Source organism: Bos taurus, chromosome 2 (assembly GCF_002263795.3).
Source record: "Bos taurus isolate L1 Dominette 01449 registration number 42190680 breed Hereford chromosome 2, ARS-UCD2.0, whole genome shotgun sequence".
Classification (NCBI taxonomy): Eukaryota; Metazoa; Chordata; class Mammalia; order Artiodactyla; family Bovidae; genus Bos; species Bos taurus.
The window spans coordinates 119,773,485-119,789,297 of record NC_037329.1 but is presented as its reverse complement, the minus strand read 5'-3'; the positions used below and the strand labels follow the sequence as shown (position 1 = coordinate 119,789,297).

The 15,813-nt window shown below is 39.5% G+C and overlaps 1 protein-coding gene across 8 annotated transcripts in view; it reads right to left on the bottom strand.

The window, feature by feature from the left end:
* Positions 1-15,813, bottom strand: part of DIS3L2 (DIS3 like 3'-5' exoribonuclease 2) — a 361,295-nt gene that overhangs the window by 202,457 nt on the left and 143,025 nt on the right. For all 8 annotated transcript variants that reach the window (XR_009490563.1, XR_003038041.2, XM_025001739.2 and 5 more), the window contains exons 7-8: positions 15,133-15,233; positions 13,056-13,303 (exon numbers count right to left, since the gene is read on the bottom strand). Coding sequence is in view for 6 of the 8 variants with exons in the window: in XM_025001739.2 (XP_024857507.1) it covers positions 13,056-13,303; positions 15,133-15,233 (349 nt within the window). In the remaining 2 variants the exon portion in view is untranslated. The remainder of the gene's footprint in view (positions 1-13,055; positions 13,304-15,132; positions 15,234-15,813) is intronic.

The following is a 15,813-nucleotide window of genomic DNA, read 5'->3' as shown; positions in this document are numbered from 1 at the left end:
CCTCCCTCCCCATACCATCCCTCTGGGTCGTCCCAGTGCACCAGCCCCAAGCATCCAGTATCGTGCATCCAAGTTTCTATTAGTAGTAATTAATATTTATTTTTATTAAGTTCCAGAAAACGTTTCTCAAGTGCCATATTTAAATAATTTATTATGGATATTCACTTGAGATATATGTGATAGCAGCATAGACTAAACAGCTTGCAGGAGATAAAAATCTAACAGGTCAGCATTAAACTTAGATGCATTCAGAACTTAGATGCCCCAGAAAGAATCATATGCTGCCTACTTATGAATTCTGCTGTCACTCTAAAATCCATAATGTCTTAGGATCTAAACAAAAGCAGAATCTAGTAGAGAATCGATTTGTACACTGTATATTTTCCTCTTACAGAAGGATCTGTTTTATATTTTTATTTCAGTTGTAAATTTTATTTTATATGAATACTGAAAGTAACTTTCATCTGTTAGAGCTCAAATATTATAGCTTTCTAAGTAATTTCTGTCTTTCATTCACTGTCTGCAAAAATAGAAACAGTTGCTTTAGGACAATATGACTCAATGTTGCATCAAAATGTCTGGCCCATTCTCTTAAAAACCAACTTTATTGTTGTTGTTCAAGTAAAGAGATACCTGGCTGCTGCTGCTACTGCTAAGTCACTTCAGTCGTGTCTGACTCTGTGTGACCCCATAGGCGGCAGCCCACCAGGCTCCCCCGTCCCTGGACGGGGACACTGGAGTGGGTTGCCATTTCTAGATACCTGGAGTAACAGGCAAATTTGGCCTTGGTGTACCAAATGAAGCAGGGCAAAGGGTAACAGAGTTCTGCCAAGAGAACTCGTTGGTCATAGCAAACACCGTCTGCCAACAACACAGAGAGATGACTCTACAAATGGATATCACCAGATGGTCAATACCGAAATCAGACTGATTATATTCTTTGCAGCCGAAGAGGGAGAAGCTCTATACAGTCAGCAGAAACAAGATCAGGTGCTGACTGTGGCTCAGATCATGAATGCCTTAGTGCAAAATACAGATTTAGATTGGAGAAAGTAGAGAAAACCACCAGGAAACTCAAGTATGACCTAAATCAAACCCCTTACAATTATACAGTGCAAGTGACAAATAGAGACAAGGGATTAGATCTGATAGAGTGTCTGAAGAACTATGGATGGAGGTTCGTGACACTGTACAGGAGGGGGTGATCAAACCATTCCTAAGAAAAAGAAATGCAAAAAGGCAAAATGGTTGCCTGAGGAGGTCTTATAAAGGGCTAAGAAAAGAAGAGAAGTAAAAGGCAAGGAAGAAAAGGAAAGATATACCCATATGAATGCAGAGTTCCAAAGAATAGTATGGAGAAATAAAGTCTTCCAAAGCGAACATGGAAAGAAATAGAGGAAAATAATAGAATGGGAAAGACTAGAGATATCTTCAAGAAAATTGGAGACACCAAGGGAATATTTCATACATACACAGATGGGCACAATAAAGGACAGAAACAGTATGGACCTAACAGAAGCAGAAGATATTAATAAGAGGTGGCAAGAATACACAGAAGAACTGTACAGAAAAGATCTTAATGACCCAAATAACCACAATGGTGTGATCATGCACCTAGAACCAGACATCCTGGAATGCGAAGTCAAGTGGGCCTTAGGAAGCATCACTATGAACAAAGCTAGCGGAGGTAATGGAATTCCAACTAAGCTATTTCTAATCCTAACAGATGATGCTGTTAAAGTGCTACACTTAATATGCCAGCAAATTTGGAAAACTCAGCAGTGACCACAGGACTGGAAAAGGTCAGTTTTCATTCCAATCCCAGAAAAGGGCAATGCCAAAGAATGTTCAAACTAATGCACAATTGTACTCATTTCACATGCTAGCAAAGTAATGCTCAAAATTCTCTATGCTGGGCTTCAACAGTACATGAACCGAGAACTTCCAGATGTTCAAGCTGTATTTAGAAAAGGAGAGATCAAATTGCCAACATCTGTTGGATCATCGAAAATTGCTAGCAAGAGAATTCCAGAAAAACATCTGCTTCATTGACTATGCTAAAGCCTTTGACTATGTGGATCACAACAAACTGTGGAAAATTCTGAAAGAGATGGGAATACCAGACTACCTTACCCCCTCCTGAGAAACCTGTATGCAGGTCAAGAAGCAACAGTTAATACCAGACATGGAACAACTGACTGATTCCAAATTGGGAAAGGAGCACATCAAGGCTGTATATTGTTACCCTGCTTAACTTCTATGCAGAGTACATCATGTGAAATGCCGGTCTGGAGGAGCCACAAGCTGGAATCAAGATTGCCAGGAGAAGTATCAATAACCTCAGATATGCAGATGAGACCACCCTTATGGCACAAAGTGAAGAGGAGCTAAAGAGCCTCTTGATGGAAGTGAAAGAGGAGAGTGAAAAAGTTGATTTAAAACTCAACATTCAAAAAACAAAGATTATGGCATCCGGTTCCATCACTTCATGGCAAATAGATGCGGAAACAATGGAAACAGTGAGAGACCTTTATTTTCTTTGGCTCCAAAATCACTGCAGATGGTGATTGCAGCCATGAAATTAAAAGACGCTTGCTCCTTAGAAGTAAAGCTATGACCAACCTAAACAGCATATTAAAAAGCAGAGACATTACTTTGCCAATAAAGGTTCATATACCCAAAGCTATGATTTTTTCCAGTAGTCATGTATGGATGTGAGAGCTGGACTATAAAGAAGGTTGAGCGCTGCTTTTGAACTGTGGTGCTGGAGAAGATTCTTGCGAGTCCCTTGGACTACAAAGAGATCAAACCCATCAATCCTAAAGGAAATCAGTTCTGAATATTCATTGGAAGGACTGATGCTGAACCTGAACCTAGAATACTTTGGCCACCTGATGCAAAGAACTGACACCTTAGAAAAGACCCTGATGCTGGGAAAGATTGAAGGCAGGAGGAAAAGGGGACGACAGAGGATGAGATGGTTGGATGGCACCCCCAACTCAATGGACATGAGTTTGAGTAAACTCCAGGAGTTGGTGATGGACAGGGAGGCCTGGTGTGCTGCAGTCCATGGGGTCACAAAGAGTTGGACACAACTGAGCAACTGAACAACAAATCCATGACATACTGACATGGTACTGCTGGTTCTAGAGCATAAAAGGGCTATACAGCTCCTTCCTTAAGCAATGTATCTCTATCTTAAAGGCACTTCCTTTATGACTTCCATGTTGAACTAGGCCCACAAAACAAAACAAGCTCATTCACCTTCACAGAATATAGCAGCAAGGCTATGGAGTCATTCCTCCCCCAGAGCAGATCTCTCTCCTCAGAACTATTACTCTCCTTTGGTTCTATTTCCTTTCTGGAACATGCCTCTTTCCAGCTGCCTAACAATGCTTTAGGTACATCTCTTATTTATTAATAGATGAGGAGAATCATCCTAGAGGGAATACACATTTCTTTGTTTCTGTATCTTACACTGAGACTCTGTTCATCTTAAGAGCCCAGTAAAAGATGGTTGAATGAATAAATAAACAAATGAATGCTCTTGAGCCTGGAAAAAATGTATTCTATTCCTTACTTGAAACTCCAAAGGAAAAGAAGAAAACTGAAGATGGTAAAATACAACCAAATAAAACCCAAAGTCGTGGACCTAAGTAAACACCTGAGTCCTTTGATAACCAGCTGCCACATTAGCAAAGTTATTAATATTAACATATCAAAGAACCAAGAACAAGAAAAAAAATGCCTGCTACTATTTCTTTCACTCAAAATTGACCTGACATTACTTACTGATGTGGAAAATATCACTTCTTTAATTATGAGTTGCCAGTTCAAGAAGACTTGAAAAAGAAATATTTTAGGGATTTGAATGAAAGAAACAAATCTGTTTACCAATGATATGATTACCTACAGAAAAAATCCAAAGGAAATTATATCCAAAGTATTAAAATTAATAAGGGGATTTAGCAATGAGGCTGGATAAAGGATTAATAAACAAAAATTAATTATAACTTTAAAAATTAATTATAACTTTATACACAAGCACCAAAAAGCTAAAAAATGCAATTTAAGTGCCTGCTTTTCAGAAGTCAACATTAACAACATGAACAGACAATTCACAAACCAAGGAAAAGGTGTTTTCCATATTATTAACTGCTAAAAGGCTACTTTCTAGGTTTTTTTTTTAACTCCAGAAAATCAAATGACAAAGAGGCCAATTTAAAAAGAATGCTAACATGAGTGGGTAAAATTTTAAGAAAAGAGAATTACAAAGTCTCAAAAATATCACCCCAAGTATATTAAATAGTATATTTATAAGGGAAAATAATAAAGTTAGGAATCCTGGCAGATAACTCCTTAGTCAAGTGATCAAGGTCAACATCACCAGTATACATACTGATATCATGTACCCACTGATATGCTGCACTTCATTTTGTGGTATCCTTCTCAATAATGCTTAAGCTGAATCCAGCCATGAGAAAACATTAGACAAACACAAACTGAGAAACATTCTACAAAACTGACCAGTACTCTTCAAAATCGTCAACGGAAGACAAGGCTGAGAAATGGTCACAAATTGGAAAAACTACAGTGACATGACAACTGCAAAGTAGAATCCTACCAGATTCTCGAACAGAAAAAGGGGGTTAGTAGAAAAACTGATAAGATCTGAATAAATTCTATACTTTATGTAATAGGATTGTACCAGGGTTAATTTCTTAGTTTTGACAAATATTCTATAATAAGATGTTCACATAAGGAAAAGCTAGGTAAAGAACATAGGAACTCTCTACCATTTTTGCAATTTCTGTAAATCTAAATTATCTAAACAAAAAATTAACTGTGGAAAAAATATGAGGAAAGACACAAAGATAGTCTCTAAGAGAGGAAACATAATGACTATAAATATATGAAAAGATGCTCAATCTCATTAGTAATTTGTTGTCATTTGTTCAGTTGCTGAGTCAAGTCCTACTCTTTACTGCTAGATAAATAAATTATATTTCTGCAAATAGAAATATTATGAATTAAAATGAATGAAATATATGAATGCATCTTGGAAACATAATGTTAAAAAAAGGCAAGTCACAGAAGAATATGTGTAGCCTTGTATTTTTTATAAGGTTCAGAAACAAGCAAAACTAACACTTTTAGGGATATAAATATGAGCAAATTATAAGGAAAAGCATATGTCTGAGACAATGGTTACCTCTTGGGAAAACATTAAGGGTTAGGATAGAGAGGAATACACAAGGAGCTTCAACACTATTGTGACAGATTCCTTAATCTGGGTGGTGAGTTCAAGGGTTGGTTTAAATACCAGAACTCAAAAATCACATAAATGTTACATGTATTCTTTTAACTGTGAAACATATTTTGCAATTGATGTTAGTAAATATTTTAAAAATAATATTTTAGACAAATATATACCAAACCCTTAATAGTGATTATTTCAGGGGATGAAATTCTGGAAATTTTTCACTTTCTATAGTATATATTTTAAATAATATTAAGTATATAGCATATATGTCCTGGAAAAAATTAAAATTTTCTAAAATTTTTGCTACTGCAATAACAAATAGATGTGAGAAAGCTTTCCTAGTTAGAATAATTTAAATGATCACTACCTCAATTTTTCTCATTCACCAGAGTTCTTCCACACATACTGCTCCCATTCACAATCCATGATATGACAACTGGGTTCTACTATAAAATTAATCAGGACAGAGCTGAAACATTTCTAGCTCCTTACAGTTGGGAGCTATGTGTACATGTAAACATTCTATACACATCAGCATTTTTAGGGTTCACTGTTCTGGGTAATGTGCCATTAAAACCTTACTGAGGGAAAAGACCAGCTACAGGCAGGAGAAATTAAGATAAGAAAGTCCTACAAATTGGCCCCTGGGCCTTAAAGAAAATTGGGAAGGTAACAGTCAACACTGGTGTTGCAAGCCATTCATCCTCCTTTTCCATCACAACTTCTCATCAAGTTTTAGCCTTAAAACTCGGCTACACACAGCAAGGCAGCCCTGCCCTCTTGCAGTGATTGTCACTATCATTATCACCCTCACACGCCTTCACGCATACTGGCCCATGTTGGAAACCCCATGCAAACAGATACAATGGTATCCGATCCCTGAGAACCTGCAAGTGGAAAACAATAAACATGGCCTCATCTAGGGCTCAGAACTTCAGTAACAAGACACAGTGAAAACAGAGTGTGGCAAATACTTGGGCTGTATTATTTTAGGTATTATTTCCTAAAATCAAGAGAAAAGAACACATCATTTCCCCTTTTCTGGCTCAGTATTTTGATGCCGCAAAAGTCAGTAAGTAAGGAATTGGGGATTTTAGAGAAAGCTTGGGCGGATCAGTGATGACAAAATGCGGAAGAGAAGTAAGGCTCAACAACGTTTGATTTTAGGGAAGGCCCAGAAGATTGACAGTAAAGAGTTTAACGTCAATGTGAAGGGAGCAAAGAGGAGGCTGAAAGCATTTAAGGGGTAAAGGAGAAGGCTGATGGTAGCTAAGCTTCTCTAGTACTTTAATATTTTCAAGAAGATTGTGGATGAAGCTGACAACCGTGGAAGAAGTGTTAATGACTGCACGTGGTGCAAGGAGGGAACAATTCGGAAGCAAAGCCTGCATCAGGACTACTCTCTTCCACTCCTTTTATTTTTGTTTGGTTTGGACCAAGATGCTCTCAGTGTTGCTTACATAGCTTTTTCCAAAGTGGGTCCTCAGAAGCCACGAGGTAGAGCCCAACAGTCACACAGAAAGAGCTCCCTCCTCAGCCTAATTTGCTTCATGTCCACCAGCCAAGACAGAGTCACTCCTCCTGAAAAGGTCTTACAAAGTCTGAGTTTGGTAATACAAGTTTTCAGAATTACATAACACAGCCTCTTCCTCAGGAGAGTCTTCAGACAACGAACATCCTCTTGAAAAGGTGAAATACTCTGCACAGGGGGAAGGACTGGATGGAGCTATTTTTTCAATTTACTAACCTTATAGGCTATGCTTCCATGAAACAAACCAATGTATCCTGTTTGTTTTTTTCTACCAACCTAGTTATTGTTTCATCTTCCTAAATACACGTTAATGTAATGTCTACCTCCTAAATTCGTATCTACCACATAAGAAATTTTGCATCTATCAAACCTGAATAGAAGAGTAAAAGTATTTGCTTCTGTCAGTCAACAAATGTATCTGATGGTCTGATTACTGAAATCTTAAGGGTACAAAGGCAAGAGTTGAAGAAGATACCAGAACAGACCCCCGTCCCCATCAACCACTTCCCTCCCCACCACACGCGTCGTCAATCAGAACTCCCCTTCTCCTTTCACCTCACCCAGTCCCTCTCTGCAGTGCAAGCTGCCGTCCATTCCCTCTTTAAATGTGTAGTACTACGACATTAAGCCAGGACAATCCCATGTTCAACACCAATTTTTTCAACCATGCGGCACATGCACTGACCTATTCATTTTCCTCTTTCTCAAGCCTCAAAGCTACCAAACTTTGCTAGTTTATAGTATTAATAAAATAAAATATGTCAGTTTGTTCTAGGTCAATTCATGCCATAGATCTTTAGTCAGTCTTCAGTGTTGCCAAGAGACACTGTTATGTTTTTCACAGTAGTTGCTGTAAAACTTTTCCATCTTCTTCAAGATTTATCTTTAAATATTCCAGAAGAAGAAACTATGACCAATCTAGGAGAAAGTGATCTTGGTACTTCCATGCTTATGACATCCTGGGAGGAAAGGCTTGGACTGTAAACTCTAGACTTTAGGAGAACAGATTTCACAAATAATACAGGCATGAATTTCACTGTAAGAGTTTCTAAAGGAAAAAATTATTTAAGAGAGTTGGGAAGCTCTTTTTTTTTAATTAAACTTTTTATTTTGTATTGGGGTGTAGCCAATTAACAAACAACGTTATGATAGTTTTGGGTGACAGTGAAAGGACTCGGCCATACACGCATATATACAAGTGTCCATCCTCCCCCAAACTCCCCTCTGACACATAACACTGAGCAGAATTCCACGTGCTATACAGTAGGTCCTCGTTGGTTATCCATTTTCAGTATACCAGTGTGTACATGTCCATCCCAAACTTTCTAGTTATCCCTTTATGAGAGTTGGGAAGCTCTTAAAACTGTAAGTCTGATTATATAGTTACAAATCATTCCAGCAAGGAAGCAAATGTGGCTTTTTAAGTATCTTGGACAAGAGTTCTAGTACTAAATAGAAAAAGCACTAAGTATGTTGTGATGCATAGCAAAAAGCAGTGATGCCTAAAGCCAGTAAGAGTTCCTTAAGAACAGATTACCTTTAGGCTTTTGATAGCATTACAGGATTAAGATTCATGGAAGTGTGGTATATGATATATATACATACACATAGGTGAATAGGGCTCAACTGAAATCTCTCATGACCATTCCAAGAACAAAATAAAAAATAACTTTTTAACAACCAGAAGTCTCTAGTACTGTAATACTCTTTGGGCTCCCCTTAAATGGGCTACCCTGGTGGTGCAGATGGTAAAGAGTCTGCCTGCAGTGTGGGAGACCTGGGTTCAATCCCTGGGTCAGGAAGATCCCCTGGAGAAGGAAATGGCAACCCACTCCAGTATTTTTGCCTGGAAAATCCCATGGATGGAGGAGCCTGGCAGGCTGCAGTCCATGAGGTCGCAAAGAGTCGGACACGACCGAGCAACTTCACTTTCTTTCTTTCTTTTTTCTTAATTGGCACTTTGGTGCTACTGGGAGTGCCAGAGAAGCCATGCTTACACTGATGGAGGCACTAAGACTGATGGCCTCCTGAAGGCCCCTTCCAAAGCTACTGAAATTATGTATTCTATTAATGTGCATATTCTACTTAACCTTTTTGTTAAAAATTCGAAACTTGGGGTTCTCCCCCTGAGTTTATATACTGATTGGATGTTGTTATCAAGTGTTGATTTTGAAGCTAAGGAACCTTGGTTCTCATCACCTTCTGTTCTAAACCACTCGTGTTTTCCAGTTTGATTTATGGTACAATATCTTGCTAGTCAACATGGCTAAAGACCCTGGGGTCACCAAATCATTTTCATCTACCTATCTGACCAGCCAGTAAACATTCACTGAGTATCCTTGTCCTAAAGAAGCTCATGGCTAAGTAAGTAACTTACACAAGCAACTGTAATACAGACAAGAGCTATAAGAGTGGTATTGTTAGAAATGACAGGAGTACCCATGACAGAAGACTCAGTCAGGGAACACTCTCTGAGCAGATAACTGACGTAAGTTTAAAAGTTGAGTATTTCACTAAACACTACAGAGAGGAGAAAGCCACTGCTGAGAAAGGAAGTGCTATGTGCAGAAGTTTGGAGCTATGAACAGAGTTAACAATGAAATAGCAAGCAATGAGGCACAAGTGAAGGGAACAGCAAGAGATAAAGATGCTCTTGGTGAATCGTGATTAAATGCCATCATCATTATTTATCCAGTCACCCAATCAGAAGCCTGAGAGTTCATTCAAGATTCTGTCCTTCTCCTTCATGCCCCATTTCCAGCTGGTCACCATGTCTGATAAAATTTGCTTCTTCCTCTCCCCTGACTCTTTTCATTCCTTCTGATTCCCTCTGTATAGCTCCTTCACTTCAGGTTCTCACATCTCATCTCAGTGTGACATCTAGCTTGCTTCCAGCCATGGCCCGTCCCACCTACTCTGGACTCCTAGTCAGAGTGATTCTTTAGCAAAGAGGCTTCCACTCTCCAAGAAACAACTCTAGATTTCCCCCTTCATCCACCTTCTCTACACTTTCAGGAAAGTATTTTATTTCTAAGGAAGAACATATAGCACTCTGCCTTGTATTATACATAGAGCTAAAAAGACAGGCCATTCAATCCATCTGCTTTGTTCACATTCCACGCCAGAGAGTTGAGTCCCATGGTCCCTGATAATCAGGTAGTGGATTGTGGGACCTTGGACCCCCGCCTCCTCTGTTTAAAATTGTTGAGCAAATAACGGTCTCAATAGACCAATAAAGATTTTCTACTCTAGAAATTCTGTGCTCTAGACTTCAGTGTGTGACCTGCAGAGGACTGGCAGTACCATTTAGGGGCCATGTATGTTATTGAGAAGTTAAATGGCTACTGTGTGGAAAAGAGCAGAATAAAAACAGCTCATGTGCAGAACGGGGTAAAGAAAAGATACCATGTGGTGGCTGGACTGGTCAGGGTGGTTTAGACAGAAGCTGTGTTTCCCTTGCTACCTTGTTAGTTCTGAGTTCCCCATGAGATGTGCTATACTTGCTGCCCTGGGCTTTAGGCAAACCACCAGTTCCTTACACCAATTGCCACTTTCACTTCAATTAGTACAAGCAGAAGTCTATTTCCTAGAAAATAATTAATCCTATGACATTTATGTAAAGTCCTTCTGCGTTAGGCTATAATTTCTCTAAAGAAACCAGGGCTTGTTTACCTTTGTATTTCTCACATCATACAGCAGTGACTTACACATACGATTAACACCTGTCTTGTGAACTGAATTTAACTATAGATGAAGTAAATGGCTTTGGACTTGGATGATCCGTGGCAACTGTACAGGTAGAGGTTCAATAATTCTCAAGGATAGAGTGTTAGGGCAGAGAACAAATTCAAAAGGAAGGCTTTTTGGTTAAACTTGGTTTTGAGGCATGATTTCTATGGAAGCAAACCACACATATTCACACCCGTAGCAAGCACTACCTCCACACTCCTGGTCAAAACCTAGCAAGGATGAGAAAGGAAACCCAGGCAGTCACAGCACAGCACGCTCTGGTTGGGAAACGGTGACCTCAGCTCCTGAAGATCAGTAACTGATAGCCAGAACAAAACGGCAAGGCGACCACCAACGTGCAACAGCTGCGGCCCACACCCCCTGTGAGACAGACGTCAGCGGAGAACTTCATCGTGGAAACTTGCCGCACTTTACTTCCGAAGATAAATTTTCTCTTTTCCACAAAGACTTTTTAACAGGCTTACTTCCATAAAAGACAATTTTTAATATCTTTATAGTAAGAAGGTAGAGAAAAAGCACACCTTTCCATCTAAGTAGGAGAATCTTCAATTTTTTGTACGTAAAAGACAATTAACATATGGTTATTATTTTAAAATATTATTTTTATGGATTCAGCAAATGTCCTTGCTGCTTCAAAGACTCAACTCCTTTTTTGATTACTGTTGTACTTTACCCACAAGAAAAGAGTTTTTGATGAAGTAAGTCTTCATCATTTGATGAAGTAATGGCACCTGAAGGGCCATTTGAACAATAAGAAACTCAGTCTGTGAAGATTTCCTGACTATACCCTGACTACACCCTTACAGCTCAAAAACTAAGGAAGTAGCCCAATCAAGTATACACAATGGGATATGACAGAAAGGCAGATAAAGACAAGGCTGGATTTCCTGCCTTGATATGAAATGTTCCCTTTTCACTGCCAAGCAAAGTGTGGCGGGCACAACCACCAGGGCCAGGTGGCACAGCCATTATCGAGCCTTTTGAGCGGATGGTGAGAAACTGGCAAGCTGCTGAGAAGGGCTATTTAGGGCTCAAGGGGTTGACGTCACTTTTGGATAATGAGTTAGGCTTCAAAATGATGACACTGCAATCACATCACTTGAGAACAGAAAAGAAAGTGCAACTGCTCCTGAGTGTCTCTGAGAACATATCAATCAAATCACTGAGAAAGTGGCCCAGGATAGTGTATATTTTTATTTATTTATTTGGCTGTGCCAGGAGATCTTAGTTGCTGTATGTGGAAATTTTAGCTGTGGCATGCCAACTTTTAGTTGTAGCATGTGGGATCTAGCTCCCTAATCAGGGAGCGAACCTGGGCCCCCTGCATTGGGAGTGTAGGGTCTTAGCCACCGGACCACCAGGGATGTCCCAGGATAGTATATTTTAAATTGCATTATTAGGACACACAGATTTGACCTGCTTTACTTCACTAACCATAAAAGGCTAAGCAGAGAATAAACTTCATCAAGGCAGCAGTTGGTGGCCATCCATTGTGTTGACACTCATAACCAAGGAACATTCCCAGGAGGGTCCATCCTGTACAACAGTAAGGCACCAAATCAGGCTGAGAGTAGCATCAGAGCAAACTCTTCTAGCTTTTATGCCTTCATTTTCATCTCCTGTGAAGCATGCCACCCATAATAAAGGGCTACAAATTTAGCTAAAACTTAATACTGCTTCTCTTTCAAAATGAACATCAATTGTAAGAAAGAAACAGGCACAGCATTTGCTCAAACAGCTGGTTCCAGCAGCTTCTTCAGATGATAATGAAGTGGCTGCTGATGATGCTCTGTGGCTACAGAATCTATACTTAAGTGAGACTGGTTTCTGAAAGCTTCCCTAAAAACATGGCACCCTTCCCTTGCTTTTGGCAGGAAGATTTAACATTTAATGCTATTAAGTGAAACCTCTGAAGTGTTAGTCGCTCAGTCGTGTCTGACTTTTTGCGACCCCATAGACTGTAGCCCGCCAGGCTCCTGGATCCATGGGATTCTCCAGGCAAGAATACTGGAGTGGGTTGCCATTTCTTCCTCCAGGAAACCTCTGAAGGATCAATACCAAAAAAGCATATCATTCAAACATATCTTTACATTCTTAGTTTATAAGCCCGGGAAACTGAGGTCCCATAAATATACCTCCAATTTCACATATTTGAATGCTAGTGTATGAAAGGAGGGGTGTGACTGTTGGATGTGATGAATTCTTTGCAAATTCACAAGTACAAACAGGATTCGTAACATAACAGGAAGTAAGTCAAGGCTTAGAATGTACTTACGTTTTACACCAAAAAACAGAAACAAACAAAAAGGGTGGCAATTCAAGGAACCTATAGGTGACCAGTTGAGGTGGTAGCTAAGGGCCATTTCTGAGGAACTAGGAGCAAAATATGCCTAGGACCCATGCTTTAATGAAGAAATAGTAATTAAAATACACATAAAAACATTTATCTAAATGCTACCTAAACCAAATTGTGTCTGATTTCGGTAGTTTTTCTCGCCAAAGGTCACCTACCCTAGGGCAAAGTTGCTGTCCTCCTTCCAGTCCATGATGCGGCAGATGAACAGTGTGTTGGCATAGTCTTTGGGCCGGGTCACAAAGTCCTGCGGACAGTCCTTGAGAGGCACATATATTCTAGGCACCCGGTGGTCCGAGGGAGAAAACAAGGCGTATTTCCTAAACAGTTCACTGTTCTTATCAGCCAAGAGTTTGAGGAAGCCAGTCGCTGCACGTGAGTGCTTTTTCTCCAAGATGTAAACCACCTGAAAATACCAAGGATACATATATGGTTAGTGTTGTTTATCTACAGTAACTAGACAACAGTCGGGAGAAGGCAGAACGTTACCTGGTCACCTCGCTGGGTCCAAGAGTTTTCCTAAGACCTACTGAAATACTACTTCTCAGTGAGGCTCTGTGACTAAATGACTTTACCACAGTGTCAGTTTTGCATATGAGTGCTGTTTGCCTGGTAATTTTAGATCAAACAAAGAAACTACACACACACACACACAAAATAGAGAGCGCACCATTGGGGGGCAGCAGCAAATTGCAGAACACAAATTCCATCTACAGAGGTTGCTTCTACTCAGTTCTGACCAAAGTCAAAGCCATTTAAGAAGGCGGCCCAGTGTTCCCAGATGTTTTGTTTTGTCAAGAGAAGCCAGAAGCCTGATTTTTTTTTTTTAACTCGAACCACTCCATTTCTTTTTTAAATGAAAGCTACTAACTCAAAATTTTTAAACATTGCATAGGTCAAACAAAAAACAAATTTGTGAGAATTCCCTGGTGGTCCAGTGGTTAGGACTCCACTACCACTACATTGCTGAGGACCCAGGTTCAATCCAGGGTTGGGGAACTAAGATCCTACAAGCTGCGTGGTGTGGCCAAAAAAATTAAAAAACTAAAGCTTTTTTTTTTTTTTAAAGGCACAAATTTGTGAGCCAGATCCAGCCAACGGTCTTTCCGTTTGTTATAATCTTTCACACTTATCATGTTGCCTAGTGTATGGTTAGTATTCAAAATGCTTCTTAAAATAAAGATCTAGGTAACTGAATGGGCACTTGGCTGGGTGGGGTGGGGGGCAATAATATATATGTAATATAATTTAGAAATTCCCCATGTCGGTATTCAGGAGACACTCTCCTAGCCAACTTGCTAGACTGAGCGTCAACACTGCACTCCCAGGGTACACGTACCAACAGAGAGGAGACCACGTGCTCTCACACACTTCGCCCTTAGTACCACTCCTTCCACCCAGAGCTACCCCCATAGCGAGGATCAGCTGGATCTAATCCCATATCTGAATATGTCACCAGCATATATCATTAAAAAATAAAGTTGAATTATGCAAAAAAAAAAACCCACAAACAAACAAATTGGTTTTGTTACTATGATAACTAAATTAAATGCTTTGGAGGAACTAGAAAATACCTTATTAAAAACTTACTTTTGAATTATATATGGTCATGACAACAATAAAAATCTAGGCGTCTACACTCATATTGCTTCACCAGTACCTAAATTCTCACACTGCTTTAAATAAACCAAACCAGAAATTATAGTGCAGTTTATGCAGAAAGATAACACAGAACCTCAATAAATACCTCCATACACCAAGAAAGGGCCTTGGCCATTCAGCCAAAGACAGGCAAGTGAATATATAGGTATATGTTTACAGTTTATATATATATGAGTGAGTGAAGTTGCTCAGTCGTGTCCAACTCTTTGCGACCCCATGGAGTGTAGCCTATCAGGCTCCTCCGTCCGTGGGATTTTCCAGGCAAGAGTGCTGGAGTGGATTGCCATTTCCTTCTCCAGGGCATCTTCTGACCCAGGAACCGAACCCAGGTCTCCCGCATTGCAGGCAGATGCTTTACCGTCTGAGCCACCAGGGAAGCTCATATATATATACATATATATATATATATATATATATATATATGTATGTATTTAAAAGATTCATTTTTTATGATTCCCTGCTTCCACTGACTTTTCTTATGAACTGAGCAACTTCAGTCCTAACTGAATTGTACGCGAGGCCTGCAAGAGGAAGCAGCTACGAGTCAGACAAGTGAAAGAAACAGGCAAAGACCTTTGCTGATCTCTGCAGCGACTTCTCTGGTAACACTCTGGAGTCCTGTGACGTGAAGGTGTTCTCGTCTTTTATCACTGGTGCACCAGCATCCTCTTTGCCTAATTTAAAACAAGAGAACAGAAGAAGAGGAGACGTAGATGCAGAGCTATGAGGCATACAGACTTATGGTGCTTTTAAACTCAGAGCCGCAAGGATTCTTGGATACCATTTACCCCAAACTACTCATTTTACAGAAAAGGAAACCCGGGCCCACGGTGGTTAGGTGACTTGGCTAAGGTCAATTACATCACCAACTTATATTAATGCTCACACTCAGCAGGCCACATTTTATCTGTTTAACATTATTCATATATTAGGCATCATATAAGTGGAGTTACGTTGAATTAAACTAAATCGCCTGTGTCAAAATGCCAAAAAAACTAAATGCTATACACTGCCCCTACCCGTAAGGAAGAAGAGAGACATGTTAACTTATATGCACATCTGCTGAAATAAAACAAAAGCAAAATAAATGTTAACTGTTAAAAGTACTTTGGTACCAGCCATAACAAACAAAATGGTGGAAAATAGATTATATTTATTAAATAAACAAATAAAAAAGCCAACCCTGATTTTCCTGGCTTTTCTTAGTGACATTATATAAAGAGTAAAGTACTTAAAGTCTTTTACTGTTTAATT